Source organism: Stegodyphus dumicola, chromosome 3, assembly GCF_044657685.1.
Source record: "Stegodyphus dumicola isolate Sdum_Otavi_A_Nest chromosome 3, ASM4465768v1".
Classification (NCBI taxonomy): Eukaryota; Metazoa; Arthropoda; class Arachnida; order Araneae; family Eresidae; genus Stegodyphus; species Stegodyphus dumicola.
Window position 1 is genome coordinate 135,132,925 of NC_140770.1, and position 26,432 is coordinate 135,159,356.

A 26,432-nucleotide genomic window follows, 5' to 3' on the forward strand; every position below is an offset into this window, starting at 1 on the left:
TTACTAATAAAGGGCCAACTCTTTTCAAAAGTCTCAATTATAGCCCGAATTGAGTGAAGATTTTAATCTTCTTCTAATTTTCCATACTTTAGCCAGTATTTAGTTAAGTTTTGATATACCAATTGAAATCAAGTTCATTAAACTTTTAATATTTTCTTTCATTAAATTTAAATTTTAATTAACTTCCTAAAGGAATTTTTGAGAAATTTCTGGGAATTTTTTAGAGGTTCTTTAAGGACTTCATTTCAAAAAAATTTGGGAAATTTCACTTTACAACTTTAATATTAAAACATTTCAGTTTTTCTTAATTACTTTAATTTTTTGCAATTTTCACAAAAGATTTTTCACTTAACTTTTTTTACACAATTTTTCAACAGAACACACATTTCACATTACAAACAGTTTACATTTTATTCACAAAACCACTTCACTTTATTTTCCTTCAAGCAAACTTACATCTCTTGATTGGCTTAGTTACTTACTCCCTATATAATTGATAATTACTACCTGTAGGATTTTAAATTTTTAATTTAATTTAATTTAATTTTTAATATTAATGTTTACATAAAATTTTTTTACTATAACAAAGATAGCAGCTTGACACTCAACTTTACCTACATAAGCGCCATCTATATAATTTGAAGAACACACTTGCTTCTCTTTCACAACACTTTTGCAGACTCCAACACTCATTAGTAGGTAAGTTAGAGTTAAAACTTACTATTTACTTGCTTTAAGTATTTTTTAAAATTTTTTATGTGGTATCTAGGTGTTTTCTGGATTTGAAATTGTGTTTTTGAATATATATTTGGTTTTTTTTTTTTTTTTTTTTTTTTTTTTTTTTTTTGAAAAATTGTGAATTGGTTCTTTTTGTTTCTTATTGATTTATATGGATTGTGTCTGGTTCTTTTTTGGTTTCTTTTTATTGATATGCATATTCGTGTAGGGGAAGTTTCTGTGGACAGGGGCTTCTGGGATACATTGGTTTCTGGATTTTTTTATTATTTTTTTATGAAAAATTATTTTTTTAAAAAAAATTCGATTTTTTAAGAAAAAGTTTAATTCTTGACTTTACTTGCTTGTTTCTCAGAGGACTTCATTGGTATTTTCCTTTTTGAACTTTAATTCTTAAATGTTAATTCTTAGATGTTGATTTCTAGGGGTGTCACTTTGTTGGAATTACTTTTGGTTTTGACTTTTACCCTTGCCTGCATGAATGACGAAACACGAATTGAATGATTGGAGAGTTAGGTTTGGAGGCAACTTCCCCTTGATAAGTCTGTCTCCTGCCTACTCAACGGTCATTCACATATGCATTTTTTTAAAAGGGTTGTTTAATTTATTAAATTAGTGAATTTGTTTTCATACATTGATTTTGCACTTGGTTTGCTTGTGTTTCTGAATTTGAATGATATTGTGGATTGGTTCGAGAGTTGAATCTTTTACATGTTTGCACATTTTTTTTTTAAAATTATTTTGGCTTTTTTCCTTTTTTAGAATTTAAATTTGCTGTTTTACTTTTATACGTATTTGTTAAAAATTAGGTTTAAATTTGTTTAAATTTAAATTTCATTCCTTGCAGCAATGGCGCAAAGAATATTTAATTAAATATGTATTTAAATTTGATTTTTTAAAATTTTTTTAATTAAGTTCAATTTATTCTTATAAAACAATTTAGTATAGTATATATATTTTCGACAGTCAGCTGATCACTAAAATTTGTTCAGTTTTAATATGTATGTTTTTATTAATCACTGTACAGATTTTATTGATCATTATTTAAATGGAATGAAATTTTCGATCTTGCATACGCAATGCAACAGTTTGTTTCTTTTAGGCTGTATTTTGAATTTACTTTTAGTTTTAAACATAAAGATATCTCTAAAATCAGAGTTTCCTAAACTGTGGTCCGCGACCCCCAGAACCTCGAGGGAACTGCAGCTGGGATCGACAAAAATTTCAGCAATTTTGATATTTCTTTAGCTTATAATAATTTTACAAATACCAAATATTTTTACACAATGTATCTGAAAATAGATAAAGATAAGATAATACAGACAAAGAAAAATGAAAATGTTTCGACGTATTTTTTTCATAATCGAAACATTCATTTCAAAATTTGAAGTTAATGACCTAAAACTGCAATATTATATTACAGTACAAGTGAAGAAACCGACAGTTTCACTCACGCGTGTGTCGGATTTGCCCAAGGCTATAGGATCCCACAAAAGTTTCCTAAATATTATGGGGTTCCCCACACCAAAACCCTGTGTTAAACCAAACCCTGTTTAAGAAACCCTGTGTTAAATAAATTGAAATTTTTTCTTTCGAACTTAATTCGGTATCAAAATAGATTTTCTCTCATATAACAATACGGCAAGATTAGCTGCCATGGCGCAATACCTTGGTTCGAATCCTAGAGAAGCTGTGAATTTTTCTAAGGGTGCAGTAACTTTCCGGCACTAATGAACTTAAAATATCATCGAACTGAAAGTTACCTAGAAGAAGTTGTGATAGGAGGATGGAGACTCCTGGCTTTGTCGCTAAGGCGTTCCCCATGGTTATAATGTTTTCAATCTGCAGTTACGAGGAAATGGATTAAAAACTCAATTCTGGTATAGAAAATCTAAAAGAATTCCAAACTTCGAAATTAAATATCTCCATCAATTTATATAGTAAAGAAGTCACACTTTTTGTGTTTTATTTCCTTACGTGAGCATAAGCATTTAATAGACATAGCTATACGAGCGGGGAGGCGTTAAAATGCTAGATTTTGTAATTTTTATAATATTGACATTTTAAAACTAAAAGATCTCGTAACATGAATACTAATGATGTTTAAAGCACTTTTGTAATCGAATGTATGTGTCTGCATAATATAGTTGTGAAAATAAAAGGACCTATATGGATAAGCTTAAGAATTAATTTACACCAGAATTAATTTTTAGAAGCCATAATTCGATTTGGCTCGAAACCATACACGGGCCAATCTTCCACACTTCCTTTTTTAAAGATAAAAGTTTCATAGATTCGCGGATTTGGCGTAGTTTGGACGATAGGCTACATTTTATACCTAAATTTTTAATAACATTCTTTACCAAACGTTGAATATTCAGCAACATTTCCCATTAAGTAAAGTTAAATACCCAGGATACTTTGGAATGAATGATATGGGGCAATAAAATACACGCAATTGTTAATGCAACTAAAGTCAATTTTACCTCCTGTTTCTTGAGGCATAAAATCCAACATCTCATTTAACATTGCGGATACAGAATCCATATCCCTGCAAAGAGAGGAAAAAAGCATATTGAAATAGTGATTCGTAAACATTTACCCTGAAAGTTAACGGAAAATTTAATATCCACAATTTACAATTAGCTCCTCTGATCATGCACGTAAATAAAATGGTTGTGGCTCCTCCCATCTTCGCAAATTACCCCATCCGTCGAAATATTACATGACAAGGTTTACCTTGTTGAAAATAATTCAAATCGAGTATTGGACTACGATCCAAATGATAATAGAAGCAAGGCAGGTCTGGCGCAGTACTTAGGACTTTATGATAACTTACCTATTGTTCTAATTTCTAACCGCTCTTGTTCGGTCTCCATATTTAAAAATTATGAAAGGTAATGAGAAAAGCCTCTCCATATATTGTCCATGATCCATTTATGCTTATTTGGAATTACTTTATAATATACTTCTCCCGCCTTCTCAGCATGCCTTCGTGATGTACTGGTCAGCATGCTTGACGCGTATTCGAGAGCTCCGTGTTTCGAGATCCGACGAGGGCATTGCTCATTTTTCATGTCTCCTGCTTCAAAATAACCTACAGTGGCACCCGAACTAAAAAAGGTGGTGGATGGTGATTTTATACCCCTAGAATTTGGCGTTGTGTCCCCTGGTCCCCGCTCGCATATTTTCCAAGTGCACATCTGTGCAGCCACCGAGGGAGTGGCTTATAGGATGGACCAATGGGCATCCAGTAATATTTCTATCATGTCACATTACTTATCGCGCGCTTTAAGATTTAAGCAAGATGGTTGAAAATATTTTGCCACGCAATTTTCTGTACAAAATAATTAAAGCATCGTCACTTTCTTCTGAAAATTTTCATTGCGAAGTTAGATCAAATGTGAGCAATTGTGACGATTGTGCAACAAATATAACCAATTGTGACGATTTCACTACTTGGTTGAAAGAATTTGAGATAAATACAAGCACATATTGGATACTCCTAAAAAATATTCACGTGAAATATTACCTAGTAAGTGATAAATAAGATAAATAAGATGAAGAAAGAACTATGTTTTAAACATCGAGCCCAAATGAAATATATAAAACTTTAAATCTATAAAATTTTATATAAAACTATGCATATGAGAAAAATATTTCCACCAATTATATATGTAAATAGAAGTCAGTACTTTTTATTGCATTCTATATGAAAAAGCTGTTCTATAATAATAGCCAAGCAGAATTTTATTCAAAGTGAACTTTACTAATTTCCATTCGTATACATTTAGTATGTTAAATTTCACATTTAATAACTGCTCACTTTTAAATGTATTGTCTACACAAGAAATACTCAAACAGAATGAATTTATTCCTTCACAACGAATGTATTGAATTTATTCACATACAACTTTTAATGTTAGCAATGGATATAATCAGGTCATACGCAATATGTATTCTGAATTTCACTTTGTATTGTATTCTTTTAAAAATCAAAAGATTGCAAGCACTGGAATAAGAAAACATTAGGTTCATTGTAATACTTCCAATTCATATCAGCTGAATAAAAAAACTGTACATTTGAATCCTCTTAATCCACACGTGTTAGTAAATACATAATATTCGAGGCTAATAATACCTTGAGTCATTTTCTCTATGTAAAGAGTGATAACTTGTCGTGAATATCAATCTAAATATCCATGCGTGATAAAAATTGCGAAAGTGAAATGTCAGCGATTAATAAAACTCATAAAACGAAAGCATGCCTTCGTGGTGAAGTGGTCAGCACTCTTAACACGTATTCGAGAGATAAATGGTTCGAGTCCCGGCAAGGGCGTTGCTCATTTTTAATGCCTTCTGCTTTCAAAAGGATCCGAATGACTCTACAACTTGTATTTAACTTTACTTTCTATTTTTGCATCTTATCATATTCTTAATTTTTGTACTTACATGACTTGACTTGACCATAAGTTGAATGAAGTAACGGGAGCGAAGCTCCCTTTGATCCGTGTGTGTTACTTTGTAACACATACGGATCAAAGCAGGATAAGCACATTTTTCCAGTGGAAAGAGACTGTGTTTTGGATTGCACATAATTGGATTTTGATGGAAGTTGGCGGAAAGGTGGAACTTAATGGTGTTTTTTCTAATGTATTCATTGATATATTGAATTTTAAAGTCATGATAAATGACAGAGTTCCTGATATACCATTGGGAATTAAAGATCATTCGGAGAGTTTTGTTTTGAAGAACTTGTAGCTGGTGAAGTTTATAGTTAGCGGCATGGAACCGAACAGAAGATACGTAGAGGAGAGCAGGACGAAGGACAGGCTTGTGCAATATAGCTTGTTCTTGATGGAGAGCTTGCTGTAGCGTCCAAGAAGAGAGAACATATTGTAAATAGTATAATTAATTTTTTCATGAACTTTCTTGAAATGATTTTTGAAGGTAAGCTTGCTCTTGAGATTTAATCCAAGGTAGATAGTGTTGTCTATTGTTTCGCCAAAGAGGAGGAGGGGATCTAGAGTTCTATTGGAATTTCCTTTTCGGAAGGTAATTGCGGCAGATTTCTGTGTGTTGGCAGCAAAGCGCTGTTTGGTATACCAGCCTCCAAAAGTAAGAAAGTAGCTTTGATGGAGATTTCTAACGTATTTCAAGTTGGCTGGTTGAGTCAAGATAGCAGTATCATCCGCAAAATGAATGAGCTGAATCCTGGGATCGTGAGGGATGTCATGAGTGTATAGTTTGAAAAGGATGTGCCCAAGAACACACTTACCTGTAGAACACCGGCTTGAATGCGGCGGCTAGAAGAGTACTCTAGATACTCTAGCTAGAAGTACTCCCCACTCGTACCTTGAAGCTCCGGTTGGTGAGGAAAGAGATTATGAGATGGATGACTAAGAGTTTAGGTTGGATGAGTTTATAAATGAGAACCTGGTGTCAGACCCGGTCAAATGCCTTTGCGATGTCAAAGAAGACTGTCCCAGTGTGGACTTGGTATTCATGTCCCGGTGATTGTGTTGACCACTCTAAGGAGTTGATGAGTGGTGCTATGCTTCGCCCAAAATCTGAACTGCTCTAGAGGAGAAAATTAAGGATATTGCATTTGTTGATGAGAATGTTGAGGATAACACGTTCCATAGCCTTGGAGACAGCACTTAAAAGATTGATAGGCCTGTAGTTCTTAAAAAAGAGAAGATTCTGATTAGGCTTGGGAAGCGTAGTGATGGTGGCAGATTTCCACTGATCAGGAAAGTGATGGAGCTGAAGACAGGAATTGATTATCTTAGTAAAACAGGCAACAGCCTTTAAAGGAAGATTCTTAAGAGCAACATTACAGATACTGTCAGGACCAGAAGCTTTCCTCGTTTTAAGTTTATTAATGATGTTCCGAACTTGAGAAGGAGATGTGATAGGAGGAAGATTCTAATACTTATATATACTTATATGCAGCAGTATTTATATGTCAAATGTGCTGTCTATAGGGTTCAAAAGTGCAACTCCCCCATTTTCCCCTAACCAAAGCCTGTACCTCGCTTCTTCTACTAACAACCAATCACCAAATTCTTGACTTCTCATCACTTGACTACGCCTCCCTTGCTGAAGACCAACACTTGTTCATTTGACCTTCTGCCTGACACTTCAACCTTGCTGCCTGACGTACGCCCTTAGCCAACCCTCTAGGGCCATAGCTGAACTTTTCGTATTTCCTTAGTTCTTATTTTTCTGTCAAATACTAATATGACTTAGACTTCATTGCAATCACTCTACAAACATGGCTTATCCTTCTGATTCGATTTCTGTTGTTAAACAATAAATAATTACTATGCTAATGCCCTATGTTGTCTATGACAAGGAAAACCTACAGGTGTTACCCTGAGATAAGGCTTCGTCCCAGGAACCCGAGATTCATGTCCTGAGACCACATGATATAGACTCCCCCAAAAGGAACAATTTATGTCTGATTCCCGTCGAAATCGATAGAGCATTATTCAAAATCAAGACTGATCTTTAAAGCAACACTTTTTTAAAATTTCTAAGTGTTCTAAGATGCTTAACTTACATTTGAATGGAAATGAGCTCTTCTTGATGATAATCATGTAATGGCGGCCTCCATAATATCAGTTTATCAAGCACAGCCACTCCGGATGACCTCGGTCGTCTTTCTGTGGTAAAGAGAGGAAATTTTATTTTTACTTCTACAGAACTCGAGATTTTCGTTTTACGTGCTAGCTAGTTTTTGAAAAAGTATATGGAATAATTAGAAACAATTTCCATTGAGATACAGAGCGAATATCATCGGGAAATCAATGGAAATTGTCTTGAGGACTAAGTCCTAAAAAAAGCTGAAAATCAAGATCCTCGGGACATCTTGGCATCCACCGTGATACAACGACTTAAATAAAACATCTTCAAAATGTTAAATGACAAGGTCTTCATCCGCGAATGAGAAATCTCAGGATAACCTAAGGTTGTCTCTGAATATTGCGACTTAACAAGTTATCCACAAGATGTCAAATGGTGATGCTTTTGGCACATCTTTTGGGGTCAAGATACTCAGGATATTCTGCGTCCCAGACATTTTATTTTATCCCTTCAAGAAATGCATTCTCAGGAATTAAAGGGAAAGCATTTTAACAAAACTTATAGTGCAATGCCTACTCACCATAATAACTGGTCATATCCATGGGGTGGGACATCACGAGCAGTCTGCACTTGTGGATCTCCCTGAGCAATAGTTGTGTGCAGCAAACGAGATTCACGAGATGCTGGCTGTCGACAGGTATGCCCTCAGCGACGTCGCTGAAACAAAAAATAGCTTACAAATTCTTTTGTTTGCATTGAGGTTTAGTAGGCCTTTCGAGAATTGTCTGCTGTTCCTATGGTCTGATATACGAAATATGAGTAATTTCTTGTTACCGCTAATCTGAAATACGAGTGTAGAGTAAGGAAAAAACGCTTGGAAACCTTTCGGGACTCACTGTCATGTTTTGAGAACCAACGTTGTAAAACTTTTATCCTCTTGCTCGGAATTTATGAATCTACTCTTGGACTTATTCCTCTTTCTTTTAACGTTTTATCAAATATCGTTTCTTTATACTTACGCCACATAAAATTCTGTAGCAAAATCACAAAATATTTAAAACCGCATATCTTGAGAATTTCCGTATGCTGTTAAATTTTGCTATTTATTTTATTTCAGTCTTTTTTTTTATCAGTTTTCAGTTTTATAGTAAGATGACATAAACAACTTTTTCTGTCTTTTTAGTATTAATTTGTTGTTTTTATTTATTGAGTATCACATTTTCTCGCGCTTACAACACATAAAATTCAACAGCAAAATCACAAAACATTTTCAAATCAGCTTATTTACAGCATTCTGGATAGAGTATTTAAAAAGTAATCATACATTTTTTTCAATTCACTATATTATTTCTTTAAAAAATACATGGCTCTAACATTAATGGAAAAATCCTTTTATTTCTTATGCCATACATTTTTGTTTGTCGCCATATGTTTTTTTTTTATATTCGCTACTTTTATTATTATTATTATTATTATTATGACACAGCACTCGAGGGTTGTCTGCCTCAGGGAGCGATGCCTTCGCAGAGGAATTTCTGAGGGAAACTGGCTCGTTACACGTTATAGCACCTCTGGTGCTAATTAAAAGGAATTTTTTTTTAAATTTTAGCTATCTAGCGATTAAGTAAGCAAAATACCCAAAATAATGTTTATTTTTCCTACCTAATCACATATCCCTCATTTATTACTTAACATTTCAATTATTTTTAAGCTACTTAATCATGCAAATTACTGGGGCTAAAAGACGAAATTTGTGCAACGCTTACTTTCGAATTTGAGGCATGAGAAGCCTGTTGGCAGCTGAGCAGCGCTCCTGGCATTTCTTCCGTACTATCTTCAACTTATCTCTTACTTCTGGGCTGTCGTGACCTTTGCCCACGTGGATCAAAAGATCCCTGAAAGTGGCTACGAGGCTGTTCAACTCTTCAATGATCTGAAACGAAATGGTGCAACTTTCATGAATTCCACCTCCAAAACATTTCACTCAGTTCAATCAACCACAAGCTGGCATCAATCATTAAATCATTCAAAGGTAATTATCACATGCTGCTCTTTTATTAAAAGATTATTATTTACTTCAATCAAGTGATCTTTCTTGGAGTTAAAAGCGAAGAATGTAAAAAAAAAAAATAGTGTTGATGGCAGGTGGTCTAGAAATATGTATCGAAAGAACGTAATAATTCTATGCGCAAAACGACAAAACATTTTAATTTTAGACTTTACTCCCAACACTCAACTGCGCATGAAGCAGGGAATATGCAGAGCATCCATAATTATTGATAAAAAAGTTTAGGGCCTGTCGAAAGGATTGAGAAATGCAAAAGCTACCTATGACCGCAAACTTCATCATTCGCCGCTAGGTGTATTCGCAATGTCTGGGCTGATTTGGTCGGCGATTGCTTATTCAGGCCTTACTAGTTGCCATCACCTGAAGCATCAGCAAATTATTTCATCTTTTCAGGACAGGTTCTACCAGGCTTCCCCCTGCGCTACAAATGTGAGAAGCAATATGTGGTTTCTACATGATGGGCTGCCTGCCTATTATGGAAGATATTTTCGAAGAACATTTGCGTGGTTTGCTTGGTCAGCGATGTATTGGGGAGGTGGTTCAGTCGCCTGGCCTCCCCGTTCTCCGCATTTGAACATCCATGCTTTCTTTCTGTGGGAAGCATTTAAAGTTGTGATGTATGAAAAGCCTGTCGATTCTGAAATATATATGGTTACAAGAATCGTCTGCGCTGCCGCAAATATCCAAGCAAATCCACGTGTTTCTGACCATGTCCGCCAATTCATGATCCATTGGCATATAGCATGCATCGCTTGTAATGGTGGAAACTTTTAACATCTCTTGTAATATTTCGAAATGGTATCATCTGCTGCAATATTATCTAACATTTATGAACAATAAATAAATCTGATAACTTCTGTCTTGTATCTTTTCTTTTTTTGTATCTCTGATATTACTTGATCTTTATGTTTATGGCCATGCGATTCGTAATCCATTTGAGGTGCCTTGCCTGTCCATGAAGTTTGTACCAATAATTATGTGATACCTTGTATATGCAAAATGTTAAATTATAAGCATTAATTATAATGAAGTTTAATTTGCTGTTAAAAGTTTGAATTGAATGCACGAGTTGTTATTTTGTTGATTGATTTACAAGATTTAATTACATTTATTGTTACAAGTTTCAGTTTATGGTTATAAACGGTTGATTGAGCGAACAAATTTTAATTTGTTATTGTTACAATCTTATTACAAGTTTTAATTGTTACAAACTTTAATTTGTTGTTACAAGTTATTGTTTGAGATTAGAAGCTCTAATTTGTTGCAAGTTGTTAATGCGAGTTCGTTTTTGAGTAAATACGGTAAGAGCAAATTCAAAATTCAAGAGTTTTAATTATGCACTGATTTACTAAATCTCATGCTGCCTTCTTTATAAATATACGAGCAATTTTAAAATTTGTTTTCTAAAATTTTTTGATTTTTTTTTTTTTTTTTACTTTATATGTATAATTTTTCCCAATGGCAGTCCCTTGCCTATAACGGCATTGGCCACTTCTACGGCCAGAAGTGGTGGCCATTTTATTGTGGAGGCACCTAATAAAGTAAATAATTTTATTGTGGAAGCCCATAATACGCGGCCACCGTTACCTCTTATTAAGGCACAGACAATTTTGAATTCATGCTTTCCCCGGAATTCGAACCCGGGCCCTTCGGTATCGCAGTACAGCTCTTAACAGCCTCGAGCAACCAGGAGCCAGATTCTGGCCAAATTGGTTCCAGAATCTACAAAGTAACAGAGTTGCCCAGTGGAAACTGAAAACAATAATTCACTACTGTACAAGTGTTATGTGAAATCCAATGGCACCAATATGTTATGGTGAAAAATCATGATACCAATAATTGTTATAGAAAAATCAATATGGTTTCCTACTCTGTTGACATAACACTTAAAATTTTTTAACATAAATATATTAATATCAATAAGCCCTGTACATTTGCGTTGTGTTTTCGGATTAACCCTGATATCACTTGAGAATGAGACGGGTGAAAATCATGAGCACACACACAAAAATTTAACCTTTGAATGATCTAGAAAAACTTATTTATTTAACTATTAATGCCAATTATAAATATATATATCTATCCATTAGTTGAAAAAAAAATATCAAAATATATTCAACAAAATTTGAACTATTGTTTTACACATTTTACATCCTTGTAATTACTATGACATTTAATATTGCAAATCTGGTAAAACATACCAAAATAAACTATAAATTTAAGAAACACTACCCTCCCTGGGGAGAAAATAATAAAAAAAAATTAACAAGCTACACTTTCTACTTCACACAGAATTCATCTATACAACAAAAATTATTGCTTAATATTGCACTCAATATAATCATTTAAATCTATTATTGCACATAATAATTTTTATTATTCAATTTTTTTCTTAGATTAATTAAATATGGTTTTAACCGGATAAGATAAGTAATGACACATTTACTATTCTACAAACAAGTTCGTCCTGAGACACAAGAAGGCTCTAATACAAGCACTATTTCAAATCATCCTCACCAATGAGTAATTCAAAAAAAAAAAAAAAAAAAAAAAAAAAAAAAAAAAAAACATTAAAGTAAATAATTTCCTGAAGAACTTAATTTTCTTAACCATTAAGTTAAGTTACAATAATTTTAATAAGGTTATAAATCTTTATTCCATTTAAAGCTTTTACTTGATTGATACACCAAGGAAAAATGATTTCTATAGAGTTAGGATAAAGTTATCAACTACAATAAAAAATTTTAGGGTTCAACAAATTAACAAATTAAGTTGATTCAATCATTTTAACTGCAGAAATCTATAATATATAACTAACCAAGAATTAACCAAAAAGAAAAAGGAACTTATCTGTTAAGGATCATCAAACAAAAGAAATCCATCGAAGCTCATGAGGAATGCTGGCAGCCTGTTGAATGAAAAGAAAAAAAAATGTTCGTCGAACAGTTTGGATTCAATTACTGTAGCCTAGAGGTTCTAGTAGATTTTAGGATGAACAATTGAGGTTCCGTTACGGCAAGATAAGTGAAATACAGTGCTGGCGGCCTGTTGAATGGAAAAAGATGTTCGTAGAACAGTTTGATTCCTTACGGTAGCCTTGAAGTTCTAGTAGAATTTAGGATGAGCAAATGAGGTTCCAAAAGCAACGTGTTTAATTTATTCATTATGGTAGCCTTGAAGTTCTAGTAGAATTTAGGATGAGCAAATGAGGTTCCAAAAGCAATGGTTTTTAATTAACGCTCTGGTCTCGAGTGAAGCGAAGAATCAATGGTGCGCATCATTTTTCTAGAAATTTACTTCTGTATATTTTCCTTGAGATATACAAACACCCACAACAAAAACTGATGAAAGAATTTCGATTTGTATTTTTTTTTTTTTTTTTTTTTTTTTTTTTGAAGACATAGATGCCCATACCTACGGCCCGCGCTCACAGCGCTTAGCCAAGAGGCCCGTAGGCCTATCGGGAAGAAGCTCCATTTTCTTCGTCGGAGTCAGCTGTCGCCTCCGGTCAATTCAAAGGGCAACAGAAGTAAAGTGCAAAAAGTGTCAAAAGGTCAGCTCGTCCCCTAAAACAACCCGTTAAAAGGGAGAGCGCCGGACTGCCAAGTTGGCGCAACCCATTTTTTCGCCGAAAGTTGAAATAGTTGCAACCACAGCATACCCTCATGTTATCAAACTCGCCAAAACCACTATTTTTAAACCTCAACGGAAAATCCAAGTCGCAAAACCCTCGCCAAATAACTGCCACCTGCAACCGGGGGAGATTAGGAATTTCAACAACCCTGCAAGGGTCCCAACGAAAGAACGCTGAAAACTCTCGAAAAGTGACTTTTCAACCGGAAAGAAGGCATTTCATCCCCCTTTAACTAAATCACAAGCGAAACGAAGAAAATCTACTAATTAAAGCTCATAACTGAAATGCAATTAAAGTTAGAAAAATGAAAGTTATGCCAAATTAAAGAGCTAATTTTTCTGCAACTAATGATATTAAATACTAAGGAATCAAATTAATTTTTGACATGAAAAACTGAGTTTATTACGCAGAAACAAAAATACTTATCCATTGTCTGCATGTACAAGATTGAAGACGCAGTTCGCGTAAACTCGGAAAGCCAAAATATATTACACTAGAATTAATAGGCCCAAAAAGAATATAACCAAACTTGTGTAGCTCAAATTTTGAATAATTATAACTTTAAAATTTTGATTTTTATTAATCACTTAGTTAAATTAAATTCGCTACACAACACAAGCAATTACTCTTCTGACACAGGAAGACAGTAGTCATAAAAGTCTATATAAGCTAGTTCAATATGTCAGCAACAGAGTATGTGATATGTATGTTCAATATGTAATTTTGTATTTATCCTGTGCCAGGTTCTCATACATAAAGTTCGTACTGCATCTGAATGCTGTAATATATCTGTACATGTTTATATCTTTTATTTATGGTACCATCTTTTATTTACGGTACCTAATTTATACTAAGGATCACGCGTACCTCAATGGCATGCTTCTTGTAAACTTTAACTATCATGATAACGTATATGTGTGGGTGTATATATCAATATGAGTGAGAGTATGTATACTTTTATTTGTTTCGGAATATCTATGTATGTAAATGTGTACTATATATCTGTATATGAGTTTGTATTTATATGTATATACATACATTTTGATTGTACTCTTCTTCAAGTGCCTTGTATGCACATGTATACATTTCTTTGTACATTGTTGTACTCTTCTTCAAGTGCCTTGTATGCACATGTATATATTTCTTTGTAAATTGTTGTACTCTTCTTCAAGTGCCTTGTATGCATATGTATATCTCTTTGCATTTTATAAATGTCGTCTGCTCAGCCGGGGCTGCCCAGGGCGGCGGGCTGGCAGCTAGTGGTTGACTCCCGCCGAGTTGGTAACCAATTCTGCATGGATATATCTATACCTGGGTCGGAAGCCAACTCAGCCGTTTACTGAGTAAACTATATCATCTGGGTGGCTTTTTACTACATAAATGAAGAAAAGGAAAGTTATCTATAATAAATTGATTAAAACTTTACCCTTTGAAATGCATTTGCTTGGGCACTTGTTCATAGGGCTTGGGTTGGTTTGATTTATTTGATTATGGCAAAGCACTCGAGGGTTATCTGCCTAAGGAGAGTGGTATCTTCTTGGAAAACTTTCTCAGGGAAACTAGCTCGTATACACGTTACACATGGACAAAACCAAGTAAACGTCCGTGCAGCCAGCACGTTCGCAGAATTCGAACCTCGGACAGAAATACCAGCGTTCAGCGACTTTACAGCTCGGTCACTAGTGAGCCTTACAGGGCTGGGACGCAGCTTTTATAGCACAAAACGAGATTAAATCCTGAATAAAGTTATAAAGAGTGACGTAAAGCTATAAACAGAGTGTATGAAAGAGCATACAGACATGATATATGTTTATTAAAATAATAGAGATACTGTTACTAGAAATAATGTATGTGATAAAAATGTGACAGGGAACTTAGACGCTAATCTAAATCCCATATTGTAAGAAAGACTAGAAAGAGCGATTATTAGATCTATCATACGAACAAAAAAAGACATTTTTAATACTGTAGGAAATGCAAAAGAAAAACCTAAAAATCCGCATAAAACCGTTTTCAAACCCATGCTGAAAGGTATTTGCGATATTTGTGGCTCTAAAAATACTTTTTCGAACAAGCTGACAGCGTCATACTATGTGTAAGATGATATTGTTTAACCTATTGTTGTCTTAACCAGGTTCCAATCGTGTGCCAATAAGCGAAAAGTTTTATTATGTAAAACATATTTGCATTTGGAGAGACATAGTTGTATTTGGACCTTTTACATTATTTAAAACACCGGATCCTCGTACATTCTCGTACCTGTGACCGATATTTCCACAGATTATTAAATCGATAAACCCAAACTAGAAACTGAAAAGTTATTCACTAAATAACGTTGTTCAGGTTAGACTTCTAAAATAACCTGAACTGAACACTGTAAGACATTTGCAAACTGATATCATATACTGCAACATATGGAGATTATTTTATCCTCTAAACTAAGCTAATACTTTTTAAGGAAATTCCCAGAGTTTTTTTAATAAGAATTTATTACAAAGTTATAATTTGTTATAAGTTAATTAATACTGACCCATGCTTGCACTTTCGCTTTTAAAAGAAAGCATTCATAAAACTCAGACAAAAAACTTTTCTTAATATAGCAAAAAAACTTTCATTCACTGAGTAAAGACTGCAAAGAAGAATCGTTCAGGGAAAATTTTATTATAATGCATACTCTCAAAATTATGGCAAAAATTATTATACGAAAAAAAATGACGACTTATGATTACTCTTTGGAAAGAACTGTCCGATGCAATAACTCATCCCAGATCTAACTGAGCTTTTGTATTTACGACTCTGAGCTGTAGTAAGCTTAATTTCATGCATTAAAAAAAAAAAAAAATCCGAAATGTTTCAGATTTTAAATTACGTCCAAAGGGGCGTTTTTTAACATTTTGTGTGTTACCTTTCTTTATTAAATATCATGTTCTTCGCACTTAAACCATAAGATCCAGTGCAACAGCAATATCGCAAAATAGTTTTAAAACGAGCATATCTTTAAAATTTCCGATACAGAGACTCACGCGCTGGAGATAAAAATGTTTTTTCTGCACAACGTTGCCATTGCTCGCTTTGAAATCCTTGAGTTTGTTAATCAAAAATTCGTCAAAGTTTTAAAAAATAGGAAATCGATCATAAAACAAATTTCAAATTTCAAATTTGGTCTTCCACATGCTCATATTCGTTGGAGGATTACGTTATTCAAAATTCGATGACTCTATGTACCGTTATTTTATGACAATGTGAGAAATATACATACATTTACGCAGATTTTCATTATTTAATTTCTTCACATATAATGCAGGACTCTAACATTTTATGGCAACAGTTTGAAAAGTGAACCGACATTTATCCGTCCGACGCAAAATGCCAAAACGAAAGTAATAGTCCTTCGGGACTCAAGTCCCTTTGGACTAAAAAAAAAAAGATTTCCTGAATTTTGCACGCGTTCACTGCTGGATAGATGCGGCAAATAAAAAAAAGTGATTTTGCAAGAAAAATAAATAAATATTCTATTGGGTTATACTTTCGAAAACTTGTCACGTGACGAATCGACCCATTACACACACACACTTAACCACAAGAGTTGAGGGGTAAAATCTTGAACCCTTGGCATTTAACTAGAGCTCCACTAGAAATTCATTTGGGCGCATCGCGCATGAGCAGTTGCAGATAACGGACTAAAACCCCGAACAAGCGCGCTCGTTTTCTCCTCGGATCGAAAAGGAAAAATTCGTGCTATCAGTATTCACGCGCTCTTTAAACACAAGAAGATGATATTTTATGTTTTTTGAAACATAGATAATAGTTTTATTTGGTTAGAAAGTTTTGCTCACAAACCATATCAAAAATAAAATTGGATCTTTTTCCTCTATAGATACAACGACTGTTATAGAACTTGCCAATAAAAAGCAATACTTGTATATGTTGTAAAGAATGTCATTTTGAAACTGGCAATGATGAGCATTCAGAACACTAATAATGTAATGAGATACGTTCTTAGATCTTATAAGAAATAGACCAACCTAAATGGGTTTTCTCCCTCGTCTGACGCGTTTCCCGGCTGTCATATTGAACACATCCAGAGGAGTAGATACGGACTTGCAGAAATTTAATAGTGCTTGCCTATTGCAGCGTGTATAATTGTCAAGAAAAAGCTGGCTGTAGCGCCTCATTTCACAAATTAGAATTTCTCCATATTTTTATTTTTGAAACTGAGATTGATTTTTTAAAAATTTAGCATATTTATCAAGCATAATTTGCGTTCTAAATAATTACATTATAAAGCTGTCGCATGCTTTCAAGGCTGGATATTTTTTTGGCTTTTCTTATGCTGTAAGGAAATTTGTAACTACTTCTTTGAGCAAATAATATTTTTAATCTGACCTAATAGAAAATTTCAAACAAGCAATTTTCTCTTGCAATTTTTATGGTTTTTATTGGTGTAAATAAGAGAAAAATACTAAAATATTTAAAAACGAATTTTTGAAAGTTTTCTTTAAAATTCTAAATTGTGCTGTTTTTTTTAAATTATAGATGAGTATTATAGCACGATTTCTGTAAAGGAATTTTATTTTAATTATATTTCATAATACATGATAATGATAAATACTTTTGACTCCTTAATAATTTTTATACATTTAATTCTAATATTGAAATTGTTTTTAACTTTAATAATTAATTTTGCTTCTATATCATAGTGATTAATTTTTAAATTTATTTTTAGTTCTGCATAAGATTTTTTTATTAACTGATAATTTAATTTATTAGCCCAAAGGGGCGTTAGCCTAGAAAGGCTGTTAGTTTCGAAGCGGCATTTTGCGTTGTTTCACTATAAATGTCCGTGTCTCCTTGAAAATTGTTGCTATCAAATATTATCGCCCTATATTATATTTAAAGAAATTAAATAATGAAGAATCTGCATGAATACATGTATGTTTCTCGCACTGTGACAAAAACAACTGTATCTAGAGCCATCAAATTCTGAATAACGTAATCCTCCACCCGAACATGGGCATCTGGACGGCCGAATTTCGAATTTGTTTTAATCAATTTCATATTTTATAAAACTTTAATGATTTTCTTTTATTAACAAACTAAGAGTTCAAAGCGAGCAATGGTAACACTGTACCGAAAATAACATTTTTATTTCCAGTGCGGAAATTCTAAAGATATGCTGTTTTAAAATATTTTGTGATATTGTTGTTGAATTGAATTTTATGTGGTTTACGGGCGAAGAACATGATATTCAATAAATACAGGTAACACACAAAAAAGGTCCCTTTTGGGCGTAATATAAAATCTGAGTGCTTCTAGATTTCATTTTATCTTTTTTTTTTTTCCCCTTTATCACACTCAGAAAATTTTATGCTCCGAATTTTATGAATTATTAAAATAAATAATCCATTTGTACTGTTAATAATTTAATGATCATATAATCAAATAAATGATCGTTTTGTAATGTTATTATAATTTTGAAAACCACTGCTTGAAAAATTTTCATTAAATTAAAAAAAAAAATTATCCGATCTTGTTTAATTTTACCTTATTTATTTCAAAGCATCAGGTACTATCAATCTTATTTAATTTTACTTTATTTGTACACAAAATTAAGTTCATAAATTTTATACTTAGAGTTTTTATCGTTTTACCAAAGTCAAGATGTCTGTACAAGAATTACGCGTGAAAAAAATGCGCGAAATGCAGTAAAAAGTGCTTTAATGAGATATATTAAATCCTATTTGAAAAAAAAAAACTGTGACTTTCATAATCTCATCACTATACAACGTTTCACATTTAATAATTAAAAACAGTTATGTTATACAAACGCCATAGGTTTCAATGTTAAAATAAACCAGATCGTCCGTACTCGTTCTTGCCGACATGTCGGTGACGCGCGTCCCGCCCACTGGGTTTGTGTATCTCTTATAAGGCTCATGGATATGTTCTAATGACCTCAGAGATCACGTGCCTCATGTTCAGCTAATGTAAACCAGTAATGTAGATCAGCTTAAGATCACGTGACTTTCGCATAGCTAGTGTATACAAACAAGGTCACTCTTCCTCCCCTTCTCTTGTGGAATGTACCTCATTACTCTCTATCTCTCTATTAAGTAGTGAAAAACAGTTTTAGAAACAATGATATTGTAGAAACAATTGATGATGTAGAAACGTAGAAAGCATAGAATGTAGAAATATTGATGGCGTAGATACTTAGAATGTTGAATCCGTAATGAATAGAAAACTGGCATTGGAGTCAGAATAAATCTTCATACTTATGTCGGTAAACATGCTGCGGCCACAAGCATTTTGGCACACCATTTTGTGCCTGTTTCAAAAGGTTTACATTTTTCTTCGCTTTGCAGTTAAAAGAGAGCAGCAGATAGCAGTTTAGCTAGGTCGAAGTGTAGAAAGCAGATGCGTTGTGTTCAGGATGAAATCTTAATGCAGAATGCGTTAGTTACGATTCTTAATGCACTTTGACTAGATAATTAATACTGCTGTAAAACTATAATTGGCTGTTTGAGTTTTAGTTCTATTTACATCACCAACGTTATGCAAGAGTAATATGACATGGATTAGTCTCGAAATGACACAGTGAAAAAAGAGATTAGATATGTGGGAATAATATAACTTTTTACTAATCGTCTGCCAATAAACGGCAATACTGGGAAAGATTTGAAGAAACAAGGCGTGTTCAGTAATAATTATGAAAACTTATTTATTTACACAGAATATTAAAGCATGATTTAGAAGTCAAACAACAAAAACTAGCGTTTATGTTTTCAAATTTTCACAGGACTAATTTCGATGGTTTTCCAGAACCACCTGAGGATGATGGCAGCAAGGAACATAGTTTTAAACTTCATTCTAACCTAACTTCTATTTATTACGTTGAAATTCTTAATTTTTTCTCTTACAAAGCTGATTTTTTTCAAGTGGCTTTAAGAAGCACATACAGAAAGGAACAGCCAGCATGATTATACTGCTAATTTGTAATACAGCCACAATAATACAAAATGCTTCCCCTCTTTAAGATTTTTTATGTTAAAGACATTGATAAATGAAACTTTATACAAGGTGTCTTAGGGAAAAGTAGCATGACTTCCACTCTGATGGTATGTCCTTTGGAAGAGGCTGAAGCCTCTTCAATTGCTCACTGTCCATCCGGTGATTCGGCGTAGCAAAAACGAAAGATGATGAAGTAAAAAGCAAGTTATTGTAATCGAGTTAACTTCCTCAATTACAATACTTATATATTTCAGCAAATTTTCAGCGGTTATATTTCAGCGAAAATATCCATTTTGACCGCTACCGAATGCAATTTAACGATGTTTTCGCGTGGCATCTGTACGCAAGGTTAAAATAAAGGACTCTTATCCCCTCAATTATAAAACTGTTTTAAAATGAATTCTGAAGAGATTTTTTTCGTGGCGTCTGTACGTACATACGTACGTAAGTACGTATCTCGCATAACTCAAAAACGAGTAGCGTAAGAACGTTGGAATTTTGTATATAGGACTGCTATAACATGTCGATGTGCACCTTCCATTTTGGTTGCAATCGGGCGACCCTTTATTCTTATATGTTTGTAAATCGTGCATTTTTACTTCCTTGTACGAAGTAAAAAGGAAATATTGTAATCGCGAAAATTTCAGGCAGATATTTTAACGAAAATATCCATTTTGACCGCTATCGAATGCAATTTAACGAAGTTTTTGCGTGATATCTGTACGTACGGGACAGAATAAAAGACTCTTTTCCTCCAAAAAAATTATAAAACTGCTTTGAAATGAATTCTGAAGAGAATATTTCGTGGCGTCTGTACGAACGTATGTACGTACGAACGTACGTACGTACGTATCTCGCATAACTCAAAAACGAGTAGCCTCAGAACGTTGAAATGTTTTGTATAGGACTACTATAACTTGTAGATGTGCACCTCGTATTTTGGTTGCAATCGGCCGCACCAAACGTATATAAACATATTTATGTATATATCCACTCTGTTACCCGGCTCAGTGATCTCAGTTTCTTTACTCTTATATGTTTGTAAATTGTAAATTTTTTGCTTTAAAAATGATTGAATTATGTTGTTCTTATCTTCCGGTGAAAGTTTTTAATGCCTTTAGCAAATCTGTATGCAATATTTTGAGAATTATCAACAATTTAAATGTTGTTTATGTGCTGCTAAGCCTAATTATTTTTGCCATTCGGCCATATTTGTTTACATTTTAAACAGCGGACTAGTGGATTTGTTGCCAATCTAGAGAAAATTAGCTTCGCAACAACAAAGATAACGCCTTCATTTATTATTGCGAATTAAATCATGCTTAATCCTTTCTGGAATTTTTTCGAGGAAATAAGTGTTTGAGATTTACTTCGTAATTTTTAATACATATATTTTGAGTTTTTATGTATTTTTCCCTTGTCGCGATGTGAGAACTGAGTTAACTGAATGAGAAATACTCAGTCGTCTGTGAAAAATGTTTCTTTTTTGTTTTGTTTGCTTAATTTCTTTTATACATCGTTTTAGATTTATAATAGTATTTGAATAGAACTTGTGGTAATTCTTCAGATGATGTAATTTTTGTGCACAGGAAAATTGTGTATAATTTAATATTCCGTACAAAGAAGTCATGTGGTGTACACATTAGATCGCTTTCAAAAAGATAAATACTATCGCCGGCGGTGGGATATTTTTTTTTTTTTTTTTTGGTCCTACCCAGTATTATAAAAATAGGTTCGTTATTTTGGATTATCTTGCGCGAGAACTGCATAAATGAAAGAACAGGTACTTACTCGTTCGCAGTCAGCAAGCTGCAATTCACTGCTCTTGCTTCCTTCAGAGCTGTCATAAACCCCTGGTCGGGAGAGCCTCCGGTTGATTGCTGCTCGAATTCCACCCCGGATGCTCGGCTGCTCCGTCCGCCGTTTGGCCAACTCGGTCCCGCAACTCATGCGGCACCGATTCGTATGACACACTATCGTCGCCCCTTCTTCGTTTTGCCTCCAGTGGAAAGCCAATGAAATTCCACGTCAGTCATTTGCAGTACCCATTACTAAATTAATGCTTGATGACACAAATATTACACAAAATCGGCATGTGAAATTTGATGTTTTTACACATGAGTCGAGTAATCGACTGTCGAGTCGAGTTTTACACATCAGTAAACTTTTTTAATATTAATTTCCGCAAAAGGATACCATATTTCTAGTTTCCAAGAAAGAGGTTACGGTATTCTTCTAGTTCTTCAAGTAATAAATGAATTAATAAATTAAGAACTCTTCTAGTTATCAGAAATAAGGTAACAGAATTCTTCTAGTTTATGCAAAAGGTTAACAGAATTTTCTAGTTACTGTAAAGGATACACAGTTCTTCTCGTTTTAAGAAAAACTTTTAACAGTATTCATCTAGTTTCTGTAAACATATAACAAAACTTTTATAATTTCTGTAAAAAGATGGCAGAATTCTTCTAGTTCCTTCGAGAAGTTAGCAGAATTTCTCTTCAGGCATATATTACGGTACACTTATTAAATGGATTCACTTCTCTTCTGCTTTCATAATACAGTATTTGCATCATTATATTATTTATATATGTAGTACCAATTGACCTTGACTTCAGTACTGTATAATAACAAGAGGAAAGGTTAACTAACGTTATATTAGCACAAAATATATCTTTTGTTTTACAAAATATTTGCTAAATAACAGATTTAAAAATTTTAAGCAATATATTCTATTAAAAATTTTCATTTATTGTAGCTTTCAAAAATCATATTTTGTTTTTTCTGCTGACAAATTCTTTATTACATTGACAACACTATATTAAACAAGATATCTAAAAAGACAATATATTTTCATGCGATTTTTCAGATATCAAAACTTTAAGCAATGTGTTCCATTAAAAGTGATAACTTCTCTAATAGCTTTCAAAAATTCACATTTTGTTCTTTCCACTGTAAAATTCTTTATCACATTGACAAGAATATTTAAATCCTAATATCTAAAAAGAGTGAATAAATTCTCATGTACATTTTGATAACATATTATTTTTCAAAAAGGTTAAACATTTTAGGATATTGTATCAAATACAATGCATGGTACAGTCAATTAAATCAAACTCTTTTAGAAAATTTAATATTAGCATTAAAAACACAGAAAAAATGTTTTGCCAAATATGCTTTCCTGAATTTTTGTGTATAAACTGTATATGTATTATATCATAATGCCTCATTTGATGCCCAATCAAATATGAGTATAATATACAGCAATTACTATAAACCAAATATGTAATTTTTAATTAATATTTTTATAATATAAAACTATCACTTAGTAACAAGTTGCGAAGAAATAGAAATCAAGTTCATCTAGAAAGACATTTGAAATTTTTTATAGTTTCAAATTAACATTGAGTTCGAAGGTTCAGTTGCAGAGTTGTTCAGAAAAACATTTATCACAATAATATACATAAAATCCATACTTTCCACCGACTTTTTACGATAAGTGATTTAGTTGAAATGTATAATTATAATTTTGCTTCAGATTCTAAGGATTTTCTTTGTTTTCAATTACTACAATATTGCAATCTTTGTAAAATCCATTATTGTAATTTTATATTTTATCATGCATTTCAAGGGCATGGAATAATCATTTTAATTATTTTCTTTCCTTTTTTAAAATAGTGATATTAGATATATGCTCCTTTTTGGTTTTGTATATTTGTAAATTTCTATTTAGACGTTATTCATCTTTTCCTCCGCTAGTGTTGATTTATTCATTAAATATAATTCTTTTGAAATGGGATTAGATTCAAGTAGAAATAAAAAGAAAATGTTCAAAATATGATAAAAACTAAACCATATAAAAAGTTTGAAAATTACGTGTTTTCATTCCAGATGAAATGTAATCTTGTTTAGACGTTTCGACGAGTTTAATACTTTAATTTATTTTTCAATTTTACAATTCGATAAGTCACGCGACTTACGTGTGAAACATGTATTAATAAAAAAAATCCCAACTTTATTGTTGTCAAATTGCTAACTTCAAGAACATAATTTCAAAATCCTCTGTATGACATGAACTTCTTTGTGTTCTATCAAAAATTATTTCTTTTTATGTCAAAAGCTTTTTGAAAGCTGAAATGATATTACAGAATAATTTTCCAAAGCAAATAACAAGAACGTCAAAGGAATTCCACTTCTTCATTAAAAAACGATGCTAGTCAACATATTTCCTTTTTATTCTGCGTTCTCAATTAGTAACAAATATTAAAGAAGAGGAAAAAATGTTAAATTCTGGCACTGGAACGAACGAAGTTTCAGAGGAATATTTGCACAGGAAGAAACAAAAAAACATTTCGCATATTTTCTTTATGAACAAATTTGTTTCTTGCTGATTTGAAGTTTTTCCCCCTCGGAGATTCAAGCGATTAAATTTCTTGTTATAAGAAACTGCTCCGGCTTCTGTAATGAATGTATTATCTTGTTTATTCAACAGGAATGAAAGTAACGGGATGAAAATGACACAAATCTCTCAGAAAGGTTCTGTGGATTTTATAATTTTTCGATTAACTTCAGAAATGCTGCCATGGACCTATGTCTGGCCAGTTTAATATTCTTTGAGCCTGTAAAAAAAGAAGAAAAAGAATACTAGAAAATTTTCAATATCACTTTTCCAGATCCCAACTTACATCCGCAATTTCTCTTAAAGTAGTATCATTGTTGTATAATATACAAAACACTTAATTGGAACAAAAGCATGCGACTGAAAATTCAAAATCAGATAAAAAAAAGGAACATTACACCGGGGTAGGTTTTTAACAAATTTCTGCCGATTTTGAGCGCGGACACACACAAATGCTTCTTCAGTCCCCCCCCCCCGAAAAAAAGGCTTTCAAATTTTATATTACCCTCGAAGTAGCGTTCTTTTTTTAATGTTTTGTGTGCTAACTTTATTGATTAAATACCCTGTTCTTCGCACTTAAACAACATAGCATTCAGTTCAAGAGCAATATCAGAAAATATTTAAAAACGACATATTTTTAGAATTTCCCATAGAAAGTTTCGCTCTCTGGAGACAAAAATGTTATTTTCTGTACAATGTTTCATATCTTCGCTTTCAGAAATTCATTAATGTTTTGCATAACGTGAGATAGATAAAAAAGCAAATTCGAAATTCAGGCGTCCAGGTGCCCATGCTCGGGTGGAGGATTACGTTATTCAAATTTTGACGGCTCTAGGTAAAGTCTTTTTTTCACAATGCGAAAAACATATATATTCATGCAGATTCTTCATCACTTAATTTTTTTAAGTTTAATACATGGCAATAATATTTGGTGGCAATAAGTTGAAAAGTGAAACAACGCAAAATACCGTTTCGAAACTAATAGCCCCTCTAAGTTACCGCTCACTCCTGTAGCAAGGTAGCGCTTTCATCTCCGACATGATTCTCAGAGGCAGACTGCGAGATGAAACTGCTCTCTCAAGAGAGTTGTGATATGTTCTATAGGGTTAAAGTCAGGGGATCTGACTGGCCAATCGATGCTTCGAATATCATCACTTTCCAGCTATTTGTCGGCCAGCTGAGCACTATGTAAACGAACATTGTTGTCCATGAACAAGGACCCAGAACCAACTGCGCCCCTGAAAAGCATGGGACTCTAAGATCTCCTCTCTATACCTTACAGCAGTCAGGCAGCTTTTGGCAGACACATGCAGGTGTGTGTGGCCATCCAATATAATAACTTGTTCAAACCATTACACCTCCATTGCTGTAATGATCCTTTTTCCTGTTGAGGGAGGGAAAGCATGGTGTTGCATTGTCTCTCCAAATACAAGTACGCCAAGAATCAGTGCCAGGCTGAACATTGAATCATCTGTAAAATGCACTGTGCTTACTGAAGTCTGGTCCAAGAAGTATGTTGTCTGCAGCACGCTAAATGTGCTCCTTTGTGTGCTGCCCTCAGCAAGACACAAAAAAAAGTGTCTTCAGGAATACAGCCCTGTCTTATGAAGCCTTCGGAGAATTATAGCTCATGAAACTCGGGTTCCAGTGGCAGTGCACAGCTCATCTGAGAGCTGTAAAGCTGTGGCATTCTTGCTTTGCCGGGATGAAAGTGCAAAATAGCGATTCTCACTTATCATTTTTGACCCTGGCCGACCCTGTTCAGGACTTCTCGATATGAATCTAGTGTCCTGAAGCCCTTCTACCAAATTGCAGACGACACTGGGTGTTATAATGAGCTCTGCAACCACCTGTGCTTGTGATAGGCCTGTCTCCAACCTGCCGACAATTCTGCAGCTCATTACGTCATCACACGTTCGTGGCTAATAATTTTACCTGATACCATATAAAAAAATACCCAGTTACTGCGAGTAACACGGCGAATGTCTTGAGGAATTACG

The 26,432-nt window shown here is 33.4% G+C and overlaps 1 protein-coding gene across 2 annotated transcripts in view; it reads right to left on the reverse strand.

Moving 5' to 3' along the window:
* LOC118181191 (regulator of G protein signaling 7-binding protein A-like) overlaps nt 1-26,432 on the reverse strand; it is a 287,634-nt gene that overhangs the window by 14,910 nt on the left and 246,292 nt on the right. For both annotated transcript variants that reach the window (XM_085813337.1, XM_085813338.1), the window contains exons 2-6: nt 21,828-24,652; nt 9,090-9,256; nt 7,904-8,040; nt 7,301-7,403; nt 3,222-3,286 (exon numbers count right to left, since the gene is read on the reverse strand). In XM_085813337.1, the coding sequence (XP_085669463.1) occupies nt 3,222-3,286; nt 7,301-7,403; nt 7,904-8,040; nt 9,090-9,256; nt 21,828-21,986 (631 nt within the window). In that variant the 5' untranslated portion in view covers nt 21,987-24,652. The remainder of the gene's footprint in view (nt 1-3,221; nt 3,287-7,300; nt 7,404-7,903; nt 8,041-9,089; nt 9,257-21,827; nt 24,653-26,432) is intronic.